Source organism: Mycotypha africana (genome assembly GCF_025528875.1).
Source record: "Mycotypha africana strain NRRL 2978 chromosome Unknown BDF20scaffold_6, whole genome shotgun sequence".
Lineage (NCBI taxonomy): Eukaryota > Fungi > Mucoromycota > Mucoromycetes > Mucorales > Mycotyphaceae > Mycotypha > Mycotypha africana.
In genome coordinates this window covers 1,468,994-1,488,854 of record NW_026515730.1, presented here as the reverse complement: position 1 = coordinate 1,488,854, position 19,861 = coordinate 1,468,994, and the positions used below count along the sequence as shown (strand labels likewise).

Below are 19,861 nucleotides of genomic sequence, written 5' to 3'. Positions count from 1 at the left end.
TACTATACGTTGGGCATTCTCTCGCGGAGATTATGAACCTCTAATTTGCTATTGTTATTTATGTTTTTATACAAGTTACTCGTATTCCATCCATTGAGCAAAGCCATCATTTTCACTATTTTTTAAAGGCGGAAAGGCCAGATTGTTTCAGATTGAGAAGGCAGGTTGCTCCGACCATATGTCTTGCAAACTTAACTTTCAAGAAACTATAGCATAGCTATCATGCATACTTAATATGTCCAAAGCAAAATTTTGAATTTGTGCTTAGATTGCCCCTCAAAAAATTATACAGCTATAGCGCTATAATAGTTTGGTAACGGTGAAAATAAGTAGTTGTATGCTTTGATGAGCGGTTTTCCCGGTTGCTTATTGCCGCAAACCGATTTTTGAAGGAAGCAAATATTTGTATACGCTGCTTTTGCGCTATTTTTATTCGTTAAGGCTGTTGTCCCATTTATCCGAGTCAGACTGACCAAGCATTTTCGGAATCAGATCCAAAAATACCGAGCGTACACCCAATCTGAATTTATTTAGATGAGTCACCCTTCTTCAATTGCTCCAGTTATATTTTTTCTTAACTGGTTCCTTAAATGTCTACCTCTCTTGTTGCTTATTAAACATTAATTTTTCAACAATGCAATACAGATCTACTCGTGGACAAGCCAAGAATTACAGTTTCGAGGATGCTATCATGACAGGATTAGCTCCTGATGGTGGCCTCTTCATTCCACAGGCGATCCCCGCTCTACCAAACAACTGGAGAAGCGCTTGGTCACAACATAGTTTCCAACAACTCGCTGTAGAAATTCTTTCCTTGTTTATTGACGAAAAAGAAATTCCTCGTACAGATTTAATCAAGCTTGTTGAGAAGTCCTACTCGACTTTTAGACATCAAGAGGTCACTCCTTTAGCCAAAATTCGTGATGGACTGTATGTTTTAGAGCTTTTCCATGGCCCTACTTTTGCTTTTAAAGATGTGGCACTCCAATTTGTGGGCAATCTATTTGAATATTTTCTAGAGCGTCGTAACAGTAACAATGGGGTCAAGGATACTCATCGATTAACAGTAGTTGGTGCTACATCCGGAGATACTGGAAGGTAGGAAGCAAAAAGTGATGGAGCAATGATATGCTGAAGTTGTCAGAAGAGGAGTACCTAATAGAAATTTTTTTTTTATAGTGCTGCCATTTATGGCCTTAGAAATAAGAAAAATATCTCTGTTTTCATTCTTCATCCGCATGGTCGTGTCAGTCCTATTCAAGAAGCTCAAATGACGACTGTTTTAGATAAGAATGTTCACAACTTCTCTGTAGAAGGCACATTTGATGATTGTCAAGACATTGTGAAACAGTTGTTCGGTAACAAGGAGTTTAATGATCGTCACCATTTGGGTGCTGTTAATTCGATCAACTGGGCTCGTATCTTGGCTCAAACTGTTTATTATTTCCAAGCTTACTTCAGTCTGCTTCGATCCCTCAATATTGACCCTGCCTCCTCAGAGGCAGATGCGATCAAACTTGATTTTTCAGTACCCACTGGAAATTTCGGTGACGTTTTAGCCGGCTACTACGCTTACAGAATGGGTCTTCCTGCAAATAAGTTACTGATTGCTACGAACGAGAATGATATCCTTTTCCGTTTCTTCGCCTCGCATGCTTATGAAAAGCAAACTGGCCCTGATGGTGCCGTGAAAGCTACTTTATCACCAGCTATGGACATTTTAGTATCTTCCAACTTTGAACGGTTACTTTGGTATCTCGTCAGAGAAACTGACACAGAAGATGAAGGTAAAGATGTGTCAAATGAAGCTTTGAATGATAAAGCTGGCCAAACGATTGCTGGTTGGATGCAAGAGTTGAAGGAAAATGGCATCTTCCGCACTTCAAGTGAGGTTGTTTCTAAAGCACGTGAAATATTTGATGCTGCCCGTGTGGATGACGTTGAAACATCAAGAACGATTCGTGCCTTCTACGAACCTGCCAGCGACTGTAATCAAGAACCTAATAATCAGTCTCCTTACGTCTTGGACCCTCACACTGCTGTAGGAGTGGCTGCTGCAGAACAGTTTATACAACGTGAAAATATAAAGACATATCCTTCAGGTGCTGATGTACTGATATGTTTGGCGACAGCTCATCCTGCTAAATTTTCTGAAGCCGTGGAAGCATCTCTCAATACTTGCGCTGAATTCAATTTTGAAAAGGATGTTCTACCCACAGAATTTAAGGGTTTATTAGAAAAGGAACGCAATGTTACTAGAGTCGAACGCGCTGATCCTGCTTTGGTGATGGAGAAGATTGAAAAAGAATTACGTGAAGAAGGTGTCATATTTTAGACAATTGATTCATTCATCTTGCATACTGGCTATTACTGCGCTTTATCTACTCTTTACAGCTTTTATTGGAATTGTAAACCGGAGAAAGCACTCTTTCAGTATGTTAATGTATTTTTATGAAAATTTTTTTTATATTATAAAAGTAGATGCACGGACATCGTTGACATTATTAATATCATACAGTTGTCGACATTTGGTATTGTTTGTGGTATGAGTCTAAAGAACTGAGTTCATCTTTATTGCCTGGCGAGGTAAATATGTCTAGGGAATGAAAATGTAGGTGAGTTTAAGTTATTTACGCGAGCCGCTGTTACGAGATGTATCCTTTGCTGCTCCTAAAGGAACATCGTCATCTTCATCTTCTTCTTCTTGTATCTGTCCGTTAAAGCGGCTGTTACCATACATCATTTGCTGCTGTTGCTGCCACATGGGGTATTGTGCATACGGTGACTGCATCATTAATATGGACATACGTGGGTCCATCATGGGTGGTGTTGTCATCATGGGCGCCATGTTCATCATACCGGGAGCTCCCATGGGCATCACTCCAGGATACATCATAGGTTGGCCCATCATATTCATTACGGGCATTTGGCCGTTGGGTATATGCATCATTGCGGGGTTCATACCAGGATACATCATCATAGGCTGGCCCATCATGGCAGGCTATTTACGCAGAAAACATGCGATAAAGCGTAAGATGATTAAGTACGTTGAAATATAGCCTTGTCAAAGTGCTTTGCATTTACCTGCTGATGCTGCATCATTTGTGATCTTTGCTCCATCAAATACTTTTCGCGTTCTTGTTGCATCAACAGCTCTTTCTCCATTTCCATCATTCTATTTTTATTTACATCCTTTTGCTTCCTTCCGTGTTCTATCTGAGAGATCATACCCACAAGACCTGCACGTGGTTCTGGAGGCTTATTGGGTACTTGAATCAGAGGTTGTCCAGTAGCTCTGGCGAAACCCTCTTGCTCATGTGCAGTAGTGCGGTCCGATCGATACGTATCCATCAGACTATTGGGGGTAGCAAAATGATCACCTAACTGTGGAATGATCGGGCCATTCTCTTCTAGCATTTGAGGGGCATAACCAATAGCCAAACCTCCATTCACATCCTCCTCAGTACCATAACGCTGTTGATTCATGATACTGGCGCTGTCGTACATGCTGGCGCTATCCCATTGAGCTGAACCTTGCATAGGTTGCTGAAATTGCATATGAGGTTCCAAAAATTGCTGTTGTAGCTGTTGCTGCTGCAGTAATCGCTTCTGCTGCTGCTGTTGAATAGGTACATCATCGTCATCGTCGTCACTGCCAGAATAGCTTGCTTCATCATCATCGTTATTCTCTTCGCTGTCGTCCTCTTCTTCTGAGCCACTCAAACTGATTTGCGTTCGTGCTAGTTTTGGCTGAAGTCGAGAATGGGTGGGCTTAGTAACAGCTGGTTCCTGCTCTTCTTCTTTGTCACTGACTGATAAATCATTTTTAGGCGGCTGAACAACCTCACTATTGCATTCATTTTCCTGCTTCAATGTCGACCCTGTTTTTTCCATCGTCATCTTGGATGGATGGTTGTTATTCATGGATGCTAAAAATTCTCGTTCAAGAGATAGATCATCAGAACAGCTGATATTTGGTAATAATAAATTTTGCCTTTCAGGTTGTTCTGTTATTGGTCTCTTCAAAGTTCCGTTGGCGGTAAACAGAGCCTTATCGTCGTCGTCGTCGTCACTATCATCTTCGTTGTCCTCATCCTCAACTTCTTCCTCATCCTCGTCTTCGTCGTCGTCGCTAGCATAAACCTGTCTTCCTCCCTTCTGCCCTATAAGATTGGCGCGTTGATGACTCAGCGATGACCTGTTCGTGTTAGAGGAATGGCTGGAATAAACGGATCCTCTTTGCGACTGGACATTATTAGTATTTCCATTATTATTGTTATAAATGGGTTTGCCATTATTATTGGGGATTTGGTGAATGAGCCCCATCGGTTGTTGCTGAGAAACCCTCATCTGTCGTGTATACGACTGTGGTCTTTGCTGCTGCTGCTGCTGCTGCTGCTGTTGATATTGGATTTTGTTTAACAATATTCCAGCAAACTGTGCCTTATTATCTAATAAAGTGTCGTCTTTGAAGTTCAAATGAATCACTTCTGGCACCTCTAAAAATAAGCGTGGCATATCACCTGAGGGCTCTCCAAAATTCAGTGAATTAATATTGAAAGGGTCATCACTGAGACAGGCCGGTCTACCATAGAGCTTGAAGGTGTCCAATGTTCCAATCAACCACTGAACAACCTCTTTAGGCGACGAGGCCATAATCAAAACACTCGAGTAAGACTTCATACGCTGTTGTTCTCCATTCGGTTTGATAGCAAAAGTACTGCCTTCTACTTTAAATATGGACACCAAATCAATGGCCTGAGGCGATTCAGGATACAATATATAACTTTGTACAACATTGACCATGGTAAAACTTGGTTGTTTGCTTTTCTTCGATTCATAGAACATCATTTGGCCCCTTGTTGATTGAATCGACTTTTTGCCAAACAATTTCTTTTCCTCCTTTCTATCCGATACAACAACCCAAAATTTACGCCATTCGGTTGTACCTGAAAATCTAACTTGGACAAATCCTTCCATTTTATTGATGGGCTTTGTGACAATATCTGAAAATGTCGAGCGAGTCAGAAAGCGTCGAGTGAAGATTTCCTGGAGTTTACAGCATTCGAAGCAGGAAAGACGTATAGCGCAAACCCAGCTGATTAATGTTTGGTAGTCTACTACATCAAATAAATAGCGATTGGCGCCAGCTGAATTCAAGGCAAATACATTCTGTCTGCCTTCATATTGTCCCAGTAATTGCACATCAGAATCTGTAATATTGATATACTGAGGCATTACGTAATCATTCTGATTTTGCTGAGATACATCCCATAATGCTAATACAGGGCCACAAAGCTCAACGTACCATTGTTGCCATTCAGTTTCTGCACAAGGTTTTCCGTCGACGGTCAGATCATTTCTTTTCCATACGTAACCTTCAAAATAAACTTTTTGCGCATAATTTTCATATAATGTCTGTACAATACGCATATCATGCGAAATAGTAGAATTACTATCACCCGAGAGAGTCGATGATGTTGGTTTAACAAAATTGGACGGACGTTGGCTTCTTACTGAGTCTTGACCATTATACAAAAATAATGAGACAGGTCTAGACGATTGATTATTGGACGCTTGATTCATACTGTTATTGCTGCTATTAGTAAGGGGCTGGCTGTCAGATTCATTCATTTCTTCTATATCGAACTTGTCATGATGGCTGCTGTGTGAGGGTACAGGTGGTGGTCCATTCATTCCCTGACGGTCATTGTTTGAATGACCGTATATGCCTGCAGGTACGGCTGAGCGATCTTGAAGAGTGAGCCTTTCTATTTCAGAATGAAGGGTATGTTGGCTCATAATGTAAAACTACAAATTATGAGGAGAGTAGGATTCGGTTGTTTTTTTTTTATTTTTGGCTCTACTTTGCTTAATGTGAGTGGGTATATATATTCAACCTAATTAACAAAAATCTGTTCCTATATCGCTAAATAAATGGAAAAGGATGAAGAAATTTAAAATCCAAGAAATTGTTTAAATATATCTGTTTAGGAAATTGACTTTTAAAACTGAGCTTTTGTCGTTTTGCAACAATCATGTAAAAAGTAGTAGTGGGGTCTCTGGCTTCCACCGAAATGGATCTTCGTGTGATTTGTATCTTTGGAAAAGAGATGTAATACTTACAACACAGTTTCAAACTGGAAAAAGTGTTATTTGTTAATGGCTCTAATCAGACGTCCTTTCTATTATAGAATTGAAAAAAAGGGAAATTCCCCTTTCATAGGATATTGAGGGCTGTATTTCCCTTCAATTCATTACGTAACCTGCTGTAACTTTTATTCAGATTTTTGGTTGTTTTACAATATGTCAAATTCAGATCTGTTTTCCTCTACAGCATATTGTTCAATAAAGCCTAATAAATTTTAGATTTTCCAGCTTGTAAACACATTTAAACTCACGAACATTATACGCAAAAACAGCAAAATTACGTTTAAACAGAGATTTTATTACATAACATTAATTTTTAAAGCTCAATGGACACGAGATATTAAGCTTATCTAAATTGCCCGAGGCAGCTCCAAAGGCTTAAAAGAAACTAAAAACCCCTTAGGGCTCAAGGGTAAAAAGGATTATGTACTAAAGGATTGTGGGAGGGGAAGAGGGTAACCAGTCGAGCAATAGATGCCCTAACCGAGGAGTTGTAGGCGGCTCTTGAGAGTGGTGTAAGTAGTCGAGCAATAGATGCCCTAACCGAGGAGTTGTAGGCGGCTCTTGAGAGTGGTGTAAGTAGTCGAGTTCAAACAAAATGTGACAAAGTGCTGGCCATAGGGAATGCCAGTTTTGTATTTCGGATGGGTTGTAGATCGGATGTGTGGGAAGACGGTTAAGGACATAGGATATGGGATCACAGCAAATTACAGTATCATTTATTGTTATCATTCCCTCCCTTAAAAAAAAAAAAAAAAAAAAAAAAAAAAAAATTGAATAGTGTATAGCTTAGCTTAGAAGATATAGGGAAGAAAGGGAAAATATTTTATTATTATCAAAAAAAAGGAAATAAAGCGTGGCTCAGAGAGCATGTATCACATTGGAAGCCTTCTGTTGTGTATGTGTAAAGTATAACAGTAGAAAGAATAGAAAAGACAAAGAGAAAGTCTGTGAAAACATGTGGTAGGTTTATTCAAAGTCAATTAAGGCAAAGATATAAGATAAGACAAAGACAAGTTTCTTTCTACACTTCAACTTGGGATCATACTTTTACTTTTCAGGAACTTGATCTGAGAATGAGATATGCCTTGCGGAATTCTAGAATTGCTTGCTTGGAAATTTCTAGGAAATCAGAACAGTAACATGAGACATGTCAAATCATTCGTATCATTGATATCAGTTGATATGACTATGTAGAAGAATACAATTGGATATTCATAGGCGGATATAGAGATGTTAAGAGAATATGGAAATTGCTGGAATAGACATGATCTTTCTGTCATGATCTGTTGAGACAACCCAGTCTAGCTTAATGAGACAACAACTTAGAAACAACTAGGGTTGCATACACTCATGGGTTTTATGGTTAATAACATTGTGATTTATGTCTTACTAACTTAAAGTATAAAAGACCTACTCCTCAATGAATGAATAAAGGGTAACCTCTTTTTGGCAGTCTCGTTATTTTTTACTTTGATTGTTATTAAAACTATAAATCACACTTTCTGCAGCCAAAGATCTTTTATCCGACCTTCAGGTCTCTGCTGCGCCATTCGTATCATGAATACCTCAGTCTATTATGTCCATCTATCTTAATATTATCTGGCTTAGGATAAGAATATGTAGGGAACATGCTCTAGCATTGGACTCTATTATAGTAGTAAATTCATAATGAACGATAAGACTGTAAAGAATATTATCGTTCACGAACTTCTTGGTAATTTTGTCATTTTTTGCGCATAAAGCAAACTAAATTTACTCACAGATGTTAATACTTTTAGGATCAAACATTTCAAACAATCTATATCATTCGGCATCAACAGAATGGTCAGATGGAACGAAATCAGATGTTTTACATGTACCTACTGAAGTGAATAATGATCAACCTCCAATCTTGATAGAAATCCAAAACAGCGTCGATCAAGCATTTATGATAAGATTAATTCAGTATTGTACTCGTGTGTATGAACGTTTTCAAGTTATGCCTGTGGTTCTTGTATTCGTAGTTGTAAAGTTCTCTAGCAAGGAATTTGAAAAAAAATTTGTGCCGAAAGTCAACACACCATATTTGCTTAAAACATCATCTGCAAAATCAATTGAAAATCATATCAAAGTGGGCATGAATCAGCTTGTGGCACTTGCTTACTATACCACCTGTCAATCTGCAAGCTTAAGTTTATTAGAATATGCTGGTGATTCAACCGTACGCTTTTTATACTCAATATGCAAGGCTAACATGAAGAAAAAGGGAGGTGGTGAATTAGTTAAAATCATCGACCGAAGCACTGAACAAATAAAGAAAGCAATCGGTTTAGATGAAGATCCTATCTTGACGGCTGAAAAGTGCAAAGGTTTCGCTGAAAACCTATTGAAAACTATTGAAGTACAGAAAAGAAAGCTAGTTGGGGTGTACGAATTGAACGCAGAAGCATCACAAAAGCAACAAAAAAAAAATACAGTGCAGAAGACTTTGAATTCATTGAAAGCAGTTCTGAACCAGGCAAACCAAAAAAATGGAAGAAAATCTATGATGAAGGAAAAGCCAAAGGACTCTTTATTTCTTATACCTCGTCAAATTCCCTCAAAAGTTCATACCATCATAGCAAAAAGCGTGAAAAAACTAGAAAATAATATTTAACTTTTATTTCCAAATGAAAGATTTTACATTGAAGTTTTTTATATTGAATTCTCTACAACCAAGTTAATGGCTTGATTTCCTACATTAAAAGATGAGACCATCTTGTCTGGATGTGACAAAAACTGACATAACGCATGAAAAGCATTTAAGGATGACTATTGAGAGGTGTGATGTTCAAATCGGAAAGAAACACCAGATATTTTTCTGCCCAAAACTCTGATTTGATCTTCACCAAGTGTGAATTTAATTCATTTTCGTTTGAGCCAAGGCACTCTTTGTTAGCAACATCATTTTGCTCGGATAGTCAATCATCTCGGATCCAAAGCAATTCGAATAAATGTCACCTTTTTTTTTGCCTATATGAATACCATGTATAACTTCAAGCTTTATAAGCAAAATGTAGTTATGACAGAAAACTAGTAGTGATTCGCTAAAGCGCAAGAGCTCTGAACATAACACAATTTCCGCAGTTGAATTCTCATAGACATAGCTTTCAAGATACAAATATGCCTGTTATTAATACCAGCGTCCTTTAAAAGACCCTTTAGATTAGTTTTCGACTTTATTTCCATTTAAATTTCTCTTTGATCATTCAGATATATCGGCAGGGATATCAGATAATACTTGTTTAGCTTCTTCGACTTCGTTGCTATCAGCGTTCTCGATGTTTTCCTACGAAAATAATAGAAAAAATTATTTATCTCTGACGGTACATCTAATCAGAAGTAAAAATTATGCTTTACCAACGCGTCCTGTAGATCTTCATATGCTTTCGCAAGTCTCTTTTTCACGTCAGGAATCATTTGATGTGTTTCTGCTAAAACTTCTTTCTATTTTATCCATAGTTCACGTTTAATAACGCAGTGCTTTTGAGTGGAATTTGCTTATGAGCATCATACCTGTTTTTTGACATCGGCTTCATCAGCATTGTTAGCAATCAGCTTATCAATACGCTTTTGCTGAGTTTCTGCTTCTTGCAAATAACCAACGTGTTCTTTATGAATCCTAGAGTGTTTGACGTGCAAAATGTTACTTTTTCCTTTTTTCAATTGTCAAAATCAAAGTGCCTGAAACGAAAAAAGCTACCTTTTTACAACGTTCGTCTTTATTTTCAATTGCGAAATTGGCATTTTGTTGAATGAAAGTTTGTAAGAGCAAAAGGTTATTTCGAAATCAATGTCATAGAGCATCATTTTCAGGAACCGCGGGGTGTGTTTCTCAAAAGGAGTCAAGAATCGTCTAGATCATACACCATGGTTTTTGGCCGTAAAATGCATACAGAACGCTGTGCTCGGTATTGCCATGACGTAAAAGCGAGAGTAGGCTAGACGAATAAAAGCATATTCAACAATTGCAAAGTAATGCAATGTAGAAAGCTTAGCGGTAATTTGGGGGAGCTCCATTGCCATTATGTGTTATCTTTTCTTCAACTCGCAAAAATAATGTTTGGTGACATGCGTTCTTTCTGATATTGATAGTAATTCACTGTTAAAAACTCAACTAGTAGATATATTCCAAAGTTACATGAGTTCTGTTTTATCTTGTGCAAATACAATTGCTACCAAACAAAAGTGCAATTAACGACAGACATGGAGTTACGTTGATGTTCAATATACAAGTTTAAAGGAAGTGTATTGTGTCGATGGCTGAGGGGCGAGAAAAGTTGAATTATTCAGGGAGTATAATCAATAAAGGGAAACCATGATTAAAAGTACATCTAAGTATGGTTTACGAGATGATAAATATTAAAAGCTTTTTACAAGTGCTGCGTACGAATGTATATGAAAAAAAAAAGGTTGATTTTTGTAAACATCGCCCTTCAAGCGTCTAATGTATATAGGCCTCATGGCCATTTTTTTGAGTCTTTGATCTAGTAGTGCGTCTATGAACAGACGTTTCTTTGACAGATTCCTACAGTTTTTAATGTAAAGCTTTTTATCTCAGATACCATATTCTATTCTCAAGGGGAACAATAGGAGAGGTCTTATTTAGTTTCCATACCTGAGACCTTTTTTTCATGGACTCTTCAATCAGACTACGTTTCTTGACTATTTCTGATTTTAGTTTATGTTCTCTAATACCTTTGGGATTTAACCAAGATAATAGTTTCTCAATCTAAGCGGATAAAAGCAATACCCAACAAGAATAAAATGAAAAGAGGAACATCAGTATTGCTCGTTACAAGAACTGTATCATCTGGAAACCCTTTTTGATATCTACCTCTTCAGTTTCGGAATAATACCTCCACCAACCATAATAAGCTGGAGGCTGATCTGTTTTAAGCTCATTCATACGCTGTTCTAACCACTCACTCTCATCTACTAAACCTTGCTCTTGCATTAGCTTTTTGACAAACCATACACCGCCGCCATAACCCCACGGTCTTTCCGGAAGGTTGGTATAATGATCTCTTTCCATCAATAACTGTATATCTCCATCACTTGGGCTGTTCACAAACAAACGTCCAGAGCCATATGTATTCGCTATTCCAATATTATCCAAGTAATAGTAACGATTATAAAATCTATCTTTTCCTAACGGTCGAACCCGCAAAGTGTTGTATTTTCTCATTGATCTTTCCAAATGTTCTTCCTAGAAACGTTATAGATTGTATAAGAAGCTTTATGAATGTTTACACCGTCTTATTGACTGATTACCTTTCTTTTAACAGTTTTCTCATTTTCTTCTAGTTTACGTCTTTCATTTGCCTTTAGACGTTGCTCTTCATTTTTAGCTTTTGCAATCATACGTTGCTCAGCATATTCTTTCTTCCGCTTGAGCTCCTCTTCTACTCGTTCACGTTGCTTTTGCTTAAGCTTTTCTTGTCGTGATAAATGGCGTCGTTCCAATTGTTTGGTTCTGTTGGATGGGCTATTCAATTGAAACAGGGAAGGTAATGGATAGATGATGTTATGTAACAGTTTTTCAGAAATGAATATTATCGTTGAAATCTTACGTATCGTTTTCCTCGTCAGATTCATCTTCATCAGAAGAATCAGAGTCACTGTGTTCGCTCGAGGTGAGATCGTCGTCATCTTCTTCATCATCTTCGTCGTCATCGTCATCGCCATCCTCAGTAGTTCCATTTTCTTCGTCTTTTTTACTTCTTTCCTGCTTCTTCAATTCGATTCGTTTAGCGTTCCTGTAAAGAAATGGATGAATTGTGTCGAATGAGTTGGCGATATCGAATCAGAGAGAACAAGTTATTTCTGTTGAAGCTTACAATATCCTTGCTTCTTTATTTAACTCCATTTTCTGTTTTCTGAATTCAGTCATTTGTTCTTGGCAATACTCCATGTAGTTCCTACATGAACAAATAGATAAGTATACTATGATCTCTTCCATGGCACACCTCTAGTTTCCATTGTTTTCATTACTTGATCAAGGTGGATTCATTCACAGTATCAATCAAGAAATGCAAAATGTCTAATTTTTCTTTGATACCTAGTGTGGGGTATTGCTTTTCTCGGTCCGCTGCTGAGGAACCTGATTTAGGCACCAAGTGCTGTAATAACTCATCGACATTAGGCAGTATATCTGGAGTAGCTACATCATTTAAACAACCAATCAAGGCGGTTTCCCAGCCACGGCGATCGTAGTTGGCACGTAACTCTTTATGATCCCATCGTTGACTGAACTTGAGGTGATCTTTGTCTCTCCATCCTCTTTCGATTCTCGGTAGTGGATTGTGATCTTCCTCTTTGTTGTTCTTTTTCCCTTTTTTATTTTTGGACTCCTTTCCTTCTTCGTCATCTTCACTTTCTTCATTGTCTTCTAGTTCTTCTGTAAGGGCATCTACATAATCTTCCATGAGGGTACCATTGATCAGCTCGTTCGTTGTTCCTTCCTTACGCTCTTTGATAATAACGTTCAAAAGACAGGCATTATATTCCACCAGAACAGTTGCTTTGGGCTGATGTGTATTGTGAAGTAAAGCTTGCTCAAAATCGTCCAAGCTGTAGGCTGTTATTTTCAAGGGTTCTGAAAAAATACTGATAAAAGTCCATACAGATAAGAATATTTCAAATAATCCTGGTGGTATCCGGGAAGCATGTTGTGGGATGGGGCGCTCTGTTCGACCGCCACTAGGATAGGGAATATGGGTATTACTGGCATTATAATGTTCTGGATTCATGTCGACTAAAGTCCAGTTTGTATTGGGATCTTTGCGGTATATAGGTAGATCTAGGTCTTCTACAGGGTATTTGACGGCTGACTGTTTCTTTTTTTCTTCACGCAATCGAATACGCTCCTCTTTCAATTTGGCTTTTTGTAACAAAGTTTCCTCTTTTCTAGCTCGTTTTTCAGCTTCCTTTTCAATAATTGTTAAAGGTTTTCGTTTCCGAGATACGTTGGTCATCACTTGCTCCTGCAACTCTTGAAGATGTAGCGGTAGAGTTGCATCGATACTGTATTTATCTGCAACAGATGGCTATTGGCACACGCATACGCAACAAAGAAAAAAAAAAAAAAAAAATTAGATTCTTGCCGTGAGATGGAATCATATCAAGTTCATTTTACTTTGATTAACCAAGGAGCGTTAGCATAGTTATCCCGATAACAACATTCTCTTATGTAGTTCTGAATAGTAGACCTGGTAAATACATTGCTATCTCTCTTGATCTGCTGTTCTTCTATTATCCGCGTGCAGTTCTCTAATGGTTGCCCTAGATCATTAATCAATTGTATCCTATATTCATTGACTGATTTCTTTTCCTTGTTCAGTATGTTTTTGCGTTCTGTTACCACAGGCGATATCGGAGTAGGTAAAAGAAAAGCGTCAGGAAATCTTAATCTACCATTTGGCTGCCTAGGGACATCATGCTCTGTAGTAACTGATGTGTTGACTGGTTTGGGCAATTTTTCGATAATCTTGGCAAAGTAGCTGCAACAAAGAAAAAAAAAAAAACAAAACAAAAAAAAAGGAAAACCATGAGAGACCCTATTCATGAACAGTTTCTACATCTGTTTGTTAGAAGAAGAATTTACTCGTATCCGTTCAGTTTGCATTGAATGATTTCATCGGCTATGTAATTGTTTTCTAGATGAGAATAGACTTGGTCGACCACGTTCTCCAATTTAACTGTTTCTATTAATGAGTTACGGTTGGTTTCTCAATTGTGTTCTGTATTATTGTAATGGGCCACAACTCTTGCGCAAGCTTACGGAATTGTACTTTGTTTAATATCTCTCTTCTGATCGGCTGACAAAATTTAAATTCTGCTCGATCCCTTTCCAATTTTTCGCTTTCCAGTGCCTGCTCATATGTCAAATCCTTTTTGCCAGTGACTTCACATTCCCATATGGATTGTTGGTAAAGTGTTAACCGAGTAATATAGGCCCTAAAATGGTACAAAATCAATGAGAACAATGTCATGAAACGAACAAAAAAGGAAAAAATGCAAGTGTCAAACGTACTCGTAGCTTGTGAACACTTCGTTGGTAAACCGAAGATACCAAACTTCTTTGCGCTTACGCTTAGGATCATACGATATATTATTTGATAGTGGTATTTTCTTTCGGTTTAATAGTGGCATTGCATGGAATGGTGAATTGCCTTGTTTAAGAAAACAATGAAAATTAAAAAAGGGAAAGAGAGGAAGAAAAAAAAAACAAAAAAAAAAAAAAAAAAAAAAAAGCACCGCGTTACATGCACATCACAAAGTTGCATCAACAATTATCGGTCCCTTTTTCACTGAGAACAAAACTGAGTTTAAAAAAGCTAAAGGTAGTTTACATGCTGTCGTGTGTAGGTTAACAACTTCAGATTGGAAACGATCTGTCGGGGAAAATGTATACAGTTTTGAGGAGGAATTGAAACACAATTTAGCAAAGCACTAGACTTTTCTGAAAGGCACTGAATGATGATACTCTGTTCAATGTCTTTTTATCATTCTCAATGTAAAAATTGACTGACGTGCGCTTCCTCAATGCTTGATGAAGTTTTTCCTCCATCAATATAAGAATAGCAAATCTCGCTGATGGTTCAAAGGCAAAAGTAGTACAATTTCTGACCAGACATATTTGGCCTTCGTCACAGATAAGTTTGAATTTGACCGCTCACCCGGTCCCTCTCTCGAAGCGGACGCTTCAATTTCGAAAAGGGGGGCGGGGGTGTATAAACAAAAGCGTTTTACTCGTATATGGCTTTTCGGGGTGTCAACTTTGAATGGATGGATAAAGCAATATTTAAATAGAGACAGAGACATATACAGTAGCTGGTAATGGCTTATGTTGAAAGCTCTGGAATATCTCAAGCAAATACAGTTAGTATAGCTGACCTAAAGGTAGAGAAGCACTAATTATTGTAAGAAAGAAAAACGTAATGTGCTGGACCACGTAAATTTTTGTATAGAGACGGTCTGGAGCACTAAACAGCACGTTATGTTGGACATTTACACTTTCCCCTCTCCATTATTTTTGAAATAAATCCTTCAGTGATATTTCTTTCCATACTTGACTCCATATCGCTGGGATTACTCCAAGGATCGATTCACCTTATTATGTTTAAAGTCTCTATCATCAACTGACCAAGTGAAAATGGTAGACAAATGTATATGACTATGTTGACGAATAGCCTGCACGAGAAACTGTTCCGGTAGAGACATTCCTCTACACTTCAAAATGGAACCATACCCTGATGGCCTCATGACTATCCATTCATACGAACCTCCAATAATTCCAAAAAGAAAAGGTCGTTTTTTTATATTCTAATTTTACAATCTGAAATAACAGCCTGCTCATGAGAACTGCTGTTTATAGAGCCACTGTTGTCCTTTTATTTTTACATTTCATAACAAATTGGTATGAGACAGAAAACAGCTCTTCGCAAGGGTGAATGAAAGCTCATTATCTTTGGATGGAAAACAGTATTTCATCAAAGTAAGCAAATAGGTAAATAAAGATGAGTGCTTGAAGAGGTTGTTTCTCGTAAAATGTACAATTAGATACAGATCTATTATGAAAGGTATATTATAGAGTAATGTAAATATAAATAATGCAATTTCAATAGAGGTATTGGATGATTGTTATCCATAGGTTTCAGATTCTTGAGGTTTTTTCTTCCCGAAAAGGTGGCGCATACGGGTTAGGAACAAAGTTGATTTTGACGTTGGAGATGTGTTGTGTTCATAAGCTTCCTTTACACCGTTTGCAGTGGATGGTTCTGAGTCTGTATCTTTTCTGTCTTTCACTTCCTCTACACGACCTTCTTCTTCGTCATGCAAGGATACATTGGAGGACGAAGCCGACGAGGAATCGGCTGGAACAATAATCTCATGGGTGTAATATTCATGTCGGGTGGGTGGTGGTGTAGGGAAATACTTGTAATAGGCATTGGAGGCTGCAAAGACAGCATAGATGACCAAGCTGAGGCCGAGTATAACCATAAAAAAACGTCCACCTCCAGTATTGGCCAACTTGCTTATGGCTGCTGCAACCATATTCTTTGAGCCTGATTCATTGGCTTCTGCTAGAGAGTCCCAGAAAAATCCTGAAAGAGTGCCAAAGAGAGCAGCACGTCCTCCAAATCCTATCCGTCCTAATAGATGAACAATGAAGGCTTCATATTTATTGGCGCCTGGCTCACTTGTTTTGAGATCACTGATAAAGTTGCCGGTAACAGCATTGATAATTTGAGTAAGGAAAGCAATCAGGAATGCAATGGCCAGTATGCCTATACCTGCTTTGCCGATGGTTGAATTTGTCCAAGATGCTGGGAACGTACTACTCGACGCAGACTTTTGCTGCTCTTCGTTGGTTTGAAAGATCATCTGAATGACATAGTATGCGTACGCAGTGTACACAAGGCCACTGACAAAGGGGGAGAGGCGAAATCGAAAGAAGTTTTTCTTTTTGCTATAATTTGCATCACTTCCTTGGCCAGTAATGGCTTCCCACATTCTGTTGAAGGAAAGGAACGAATAAGAATCGATGGAGTAGGTTTATAGGAACCAGATGGATGGGTTTTACCTCCATATGATATATAATAATAAGCCTACAGCTATAACAATCAGCATAGATCTTCCTACAGAGGGTATGCCTCCCAGGAGCAAAAATGCTCCCTACAGAAATTGTTAGTTAAAGAAAAGTGCTTATAGGATACTTCAAACAGTACGCGGTATACCTGTGGCGATTCGTTTCCTGCGCTACCGTTCGGAGTCCAGGCACCGGTGACATTTGTAATGGTCAAAACACCAATACATCCGTAAACAACGGCTTTAGCGATGAAGCCGATACGGCCAACCCATTTAATCAATTTCTTGTGCTTTTTCCGAACACCGCCTTGATAAAACCGAAGGTCCTCTACTGTCACTTTGGTGGTATTGATGACAGCAGGCGCCGACATGGCATCGTCTTCCTCCGGGGTTGTTTGGGCTGAAGGCAAGTCTATACGAGGGGTGGCAACTGTCTCTTCATGAACTGTGGCTGGAACATTTTGTGTTGACGGCGACGGAGGTGAAGCAGGCACAACATTGATCTCGGTATTGCTATTGTCTGAAACCTTCTCCTCGTCATGATTAATTTTCTTATTTGGTCGAAGTCTTTCAACCAGTTTTTTAAGCATTAGTATAAATGATGCTGTTACAGGGAAAAAAAAAAAAAAAAAAATTGTATCTCAATAGAAGAAAAGAAGGAGGAAAGGCTACCACTAAGTGTATTCACGTAGAAACATACAATTCCAACTGACGAAAATCTATATTATTCGACCTTGAAAATTCCAAATGGAGTAAATGAAATGCACTCGGCAGCCGTCAGAATGACGTACCATAGAATTTCCCTTTGATATAAAAAACTCTTTCGCAGCTTTTAATCCTTTCAGTTGTATTAGAGATCATCCTTTTTCATCAAACATATACCTGATGATCACACACAGACAGTTCCTTGACCTGAAAAGCAGTTCTCATGCAAACGCTACACATTCAGACTTCCCTGGCATCATTTCCGTTTTATCGTAAATGAATTTTCAGCAAACTAACGACAGATTTGAGTAATTGCCACAGAAGCAACAGAGAAAGCATTTATTTCCCATTAACCTGGGAAAATACGAACTATAGCAAACGAATAAGCCAGAGACATCGTGATAGGAATTATGCATAGAAAGTATGTGGTGCTGTATGATCATTTCTTGTAGCTGCCTTTTTCTTTTTCTTTTTTTTTTTTTTTAATTTTGAACAAAAGAATACATGTAACATATCACGGATATGTGCCTCCAATACGTATGAACGAATGGAACAAAATGCTGGATCAAACTCAAGCAACACGATGCGTTTGCTAGGATACCGCTATCACTCCCATTGTTAAAGTTGTAATTGACAACCATACATAATATTGCTATGCATGATTGCAACCCTCCTTTCAAGCTTATGTCATTGAATTTATGAACTTGATACACCTTTTGTTTAAAAAACCTTTAGCAGGGGGATGGCTGTTGTATCTATTGATAACTTGTAGCTTTTTGATACTCATTCATGTGCAAGTCAAAAAGACTCCAGCTCTTAACAATCTCGTCATGGATGCGTTGTGTTCCCATCTTTACAGCCTCACAAAAAATGATATAAAGAATATAGTCATACAAGATAGAGTAACATGCTAGAAGAATAACAAAGAATGGCTATTGTTGGTCAATAGTAAGCGTGTAGAAGGCAAAGGCGGACTGTTCACGTTATTATCAAAGCTACAAAGAGATTAAGCCCCGAAAAAATCACAAAAATTCCCTCTTTTTTTTTTTTTTCTTTGCTCTCTTTTCACTCCCCATTGCTTAAAACAGAAGAAATGAAGCTTGTCATTGCTTCTCGCAATCCCAAATCAGCCAAGTTTCCTATTACTTTGGAACTCAACGGTACACCTGGTACCATCAGAACGAGTGATGTCAATAAGGCTATTCAGCAAAAGTTTCCAGTGTACTATCCTGATCGACAACGCTTGACCACAGAAGACAAAAAGCCATTGCACGTGGAAAAGAGTTTGCAAGAGCAAGGCATTGAAGAGAACGCAACTATCTACTTTAAAGATCTCGGAGCTCAGATCGGTTGGCGTACGGTTTTTTTGATTGAATATTTTGGTCCTATTTTGATACACCCAATCGTTTATTATTTGCCCAAGCTCTTTTACGGTTCGAGCTTTGTGCATTCACGAATGCAAACTGCTACCTTTTATATGGTAGTGGCCCACTTTATCAAGCGTGAGTTGGAGACATTATTTGTACATCGCTTTTCTCACGGAACGATGCCTTTCCGTAACGTGTTCAAAAATTCTGCCCATTACTGGCTACTTTCAGGTATTAATCTGGCCTACTGGGTTTACGGACCTTGGTTCGCTCAAGGCAGAAATGCTGCTGTCCGTAGTGATGTATGGCTTTATGGCTGTGTTGCCGTTTGGGCTGTAAGTTGTTCATTGTACGAGTATTTCACGCGTGCAAAAGTGTACCCTCTTAACACTCTTTCCACCATCCCTTGTATAGTGGGCAGAACTGTCTAATCTCATGACTCATATTACCCTTCGCAATTTGCGTCCTCCTGGAACTCGTGTCCGTGCTATTCCTTATGGTTACGGCTTTGATTTAGTATCCTGTCCCAACTACTTTTTCGAATTCATCGGTTGGAGTGCAGTCTGTTTCCTCACAACCAGCTGGAGTGGTAAGTTGGCATGCTAAAAAAAAAAAGAAGAAAAGAGGCTTCCTTTGTCTCATATCCACTAACGGAAAACATTTGTTACCAAAAAAAAATAGCTTTCTTGTTCAACATTGTTGCTACTGGCCAAATGTATATTTGGGCTGTGAAGAAGCACAAAAATTACAGAAAGGAATTTAGGGAATACCCTCGTAACAGAACTGCTATGTTCCCTTTCATCGCTTAATCCATTGTTCGCTATGAATACCAAAGAATTGTTTGTAATGTATAAAATTAAATGCAAAAGTATTAACAAAAGAGGCAAACCTCACCTATGATAGTATAAAATGCACAAAGCTATCTATGCGTATTTCTTTTACCTTCCAAGTACATCCACAGATCAATGGTTCATGTATTGGATTGAGCCAACCATACGCAACCGGATTTTGCATAACCATGTCTT

The 19,861-nt window shown here is 38.3% G+C and overlaps 8 protein-coding genes across 8 annotated transcripts; 3 read left to right on the top strand and 5 right to left on the bottom strand.

Annotated features, from left to right (window-relative positions):
• Positions 1-634: 634 nt before the first annotated feature.
• BDF20DRAFT_836331 (threonine synthase) lies at positions 635-2,335 on the top strand (the record flags this gene model as incomplete). The annotated part of the gene is made up of 2 exons (XM_053078944.1): positions 635-1,098; positions 1,180-2,335. 2 exons carry the CDS (start codon positions 635-637, stop codon positions 2,333-2,335), a joined length of 1,620 nt encoding a protein of 539 aa, XP_052935825.1.
• A 352-nt stretch (positions 2,336-2,687) lies between these two features.
• Positions 2,688-5,925, bottom strand: BDF20DRAFT_573667 (uncharacterized protein). Its single transcript, XM_053075779.1, has 2 exons — positions 5,868-5,925; positions 2,688-5,771 (listed from the first exon to the last, which is right to left on the bottom strand). The coding sequence occupies exon 2, from the start codon at positions 5,695-5,697 to the stop codon at positions 3,040-3,042; it is 2,658 nt and encodes an 885-aa protein (XP_052935824.1). The 5' UTR covers positions 5,698-5,771; positions 5,868-5,925; the 3' UTR covers positions 2,688-3,039.
• Positions 5,926-7,659: 1,734 nt separating this feature from the next.
• On the top strand, positions 7,660-8,891 carry BDF20DRAFT_875407 (uncharacterized protein). The gene is made up of 2 exons (XM_053081322.1): positions 7,660-7,836; positions 7,932-8,891. Exon 2 carries the CDS (start codon positions 8,081-8,083, stop codon positions 8,786-8,788), a length of 708 nt encoding a protein of 235 aa, XP_052935823.1. The 5' UTR covers positions 7,660-7,836; positions 7,932-8,080; the 3' UTR covers positions 8,789-8,891.
• Positions 8,892-9,376: 485 nt separating this feature from the next.
• Positions 9,377-9,918, bottom strand: BDF20DRAFT_821568 (tubulin binding cofactor A; the record flags this gene model as incomplete). The annotated part of the gene is made up of 4 exons (XM_053077622.1): positions 9,377-9,460; positions 9,532-9,618; positions 9,688-9,793; positions 9,875-9,918. 4 exons carry the CDS (start codon positions 9,916-9,918, stop codon positions 9,377-9,379), a joined length of 321 nt encoding a protein of 106 aa, XP_052935822.1.
• Positions 9,919-10,723: 805 nt separating this feature from the next.
• Positions 10,724-13,738, bottom strand: BDF20DRAFT_821688 (uncharacterized protein; the record flags this gene model as incomplete). The annotated part of the gene is made up of 8 exons (XM_053077627.1): positions 10,724-10,903; positions 11,009-11,380; positions 11,446-11,647; positions 11,745-11,930; positions 12,012-12,092; positions 12,166-12,505; positions 12,548-13,220; positions 13,310-13,738. The coding sequence occupies 8 exons, from the start codon at positions 13,736-13,738 to the stop codon at positions 10,724-10,726; spliced, it is 2,463 nt and encodes an 820-aa protein (XP_052935821.1).
• BDF20DRAFT_573610 (ATP-utilizing chromatin assembly and remodelling N-terminal-domain-containing protein) lies at positions 13,547-14,377 on the bottom strand. The gene is made up of 3 exons (XM_053075778.1): positions 14,207-14,377; positions 13,778-14,130; positions 13,547-13,673 (listed from the first exon to the last, which is right to left on the bottom strand). The coding sequence occupies exons 1-2, from the start codon at positions 14,323-14,325 to the stop codon at positions 13,881-13,883; spliced, it is 369 nt and encodes a 122-aa protein (XP_052935820.1). The 5' UTR covers positions 14,326-14,377; the 3' UTR covers positions 13,547-13,673; positions 13,778-13,880.
• Positions 14,378-15,537: 1,160 nt separating this feature from the next.
• On the bottom strand, positions 15,538-17,379 carry BDF20DRAFT_875390 (uncharacterized protein). Its single transcript, XM_053081321.1, has 3 exons — positions 16,914-17,379; positions 16,760-16,851; positions 15,538-16,690 (listed from the first exon to the last, which is right to left on the bottom strand). The coding sequence occupies exons 1-3, from the start codon at positions 17,352-17,354 to the stop codon at positions 15,817-15,819; spliced, it is 1,407 nt and encodes a 468-aa protein (XP_052935819.1). The 5' UTR covers positions 17,355-17,379; the 3' UTR covers positions 15,538-15,816.
• A 1,183-nt stretch (positions 17,380-18,562) lies between these two features.
• On the top strand, positions 18,563-19,645 carry BDF20DRAFT_820477 (3-oxo-5-alpha-steroid 4-dehydrogenase-domain-containing protein; the record flags this gene model as incomplete). Its single annotated transcript, XM_053077544.1, has 3 exons — positions 18,563-19,171; positions 19,251-19,425; positions 19,518-19,645. The coding sequence occupies 3 exons, from the start codon at positions 18,563-18,565 to the stop codon at positions 19,643-19,645; spliced, it is 912 nt and encodes a 303-aa protein (XP_052935818.1).
• Between the last annotated feature and the right edge of the window lie 216 nt (positions 19,646-19,861).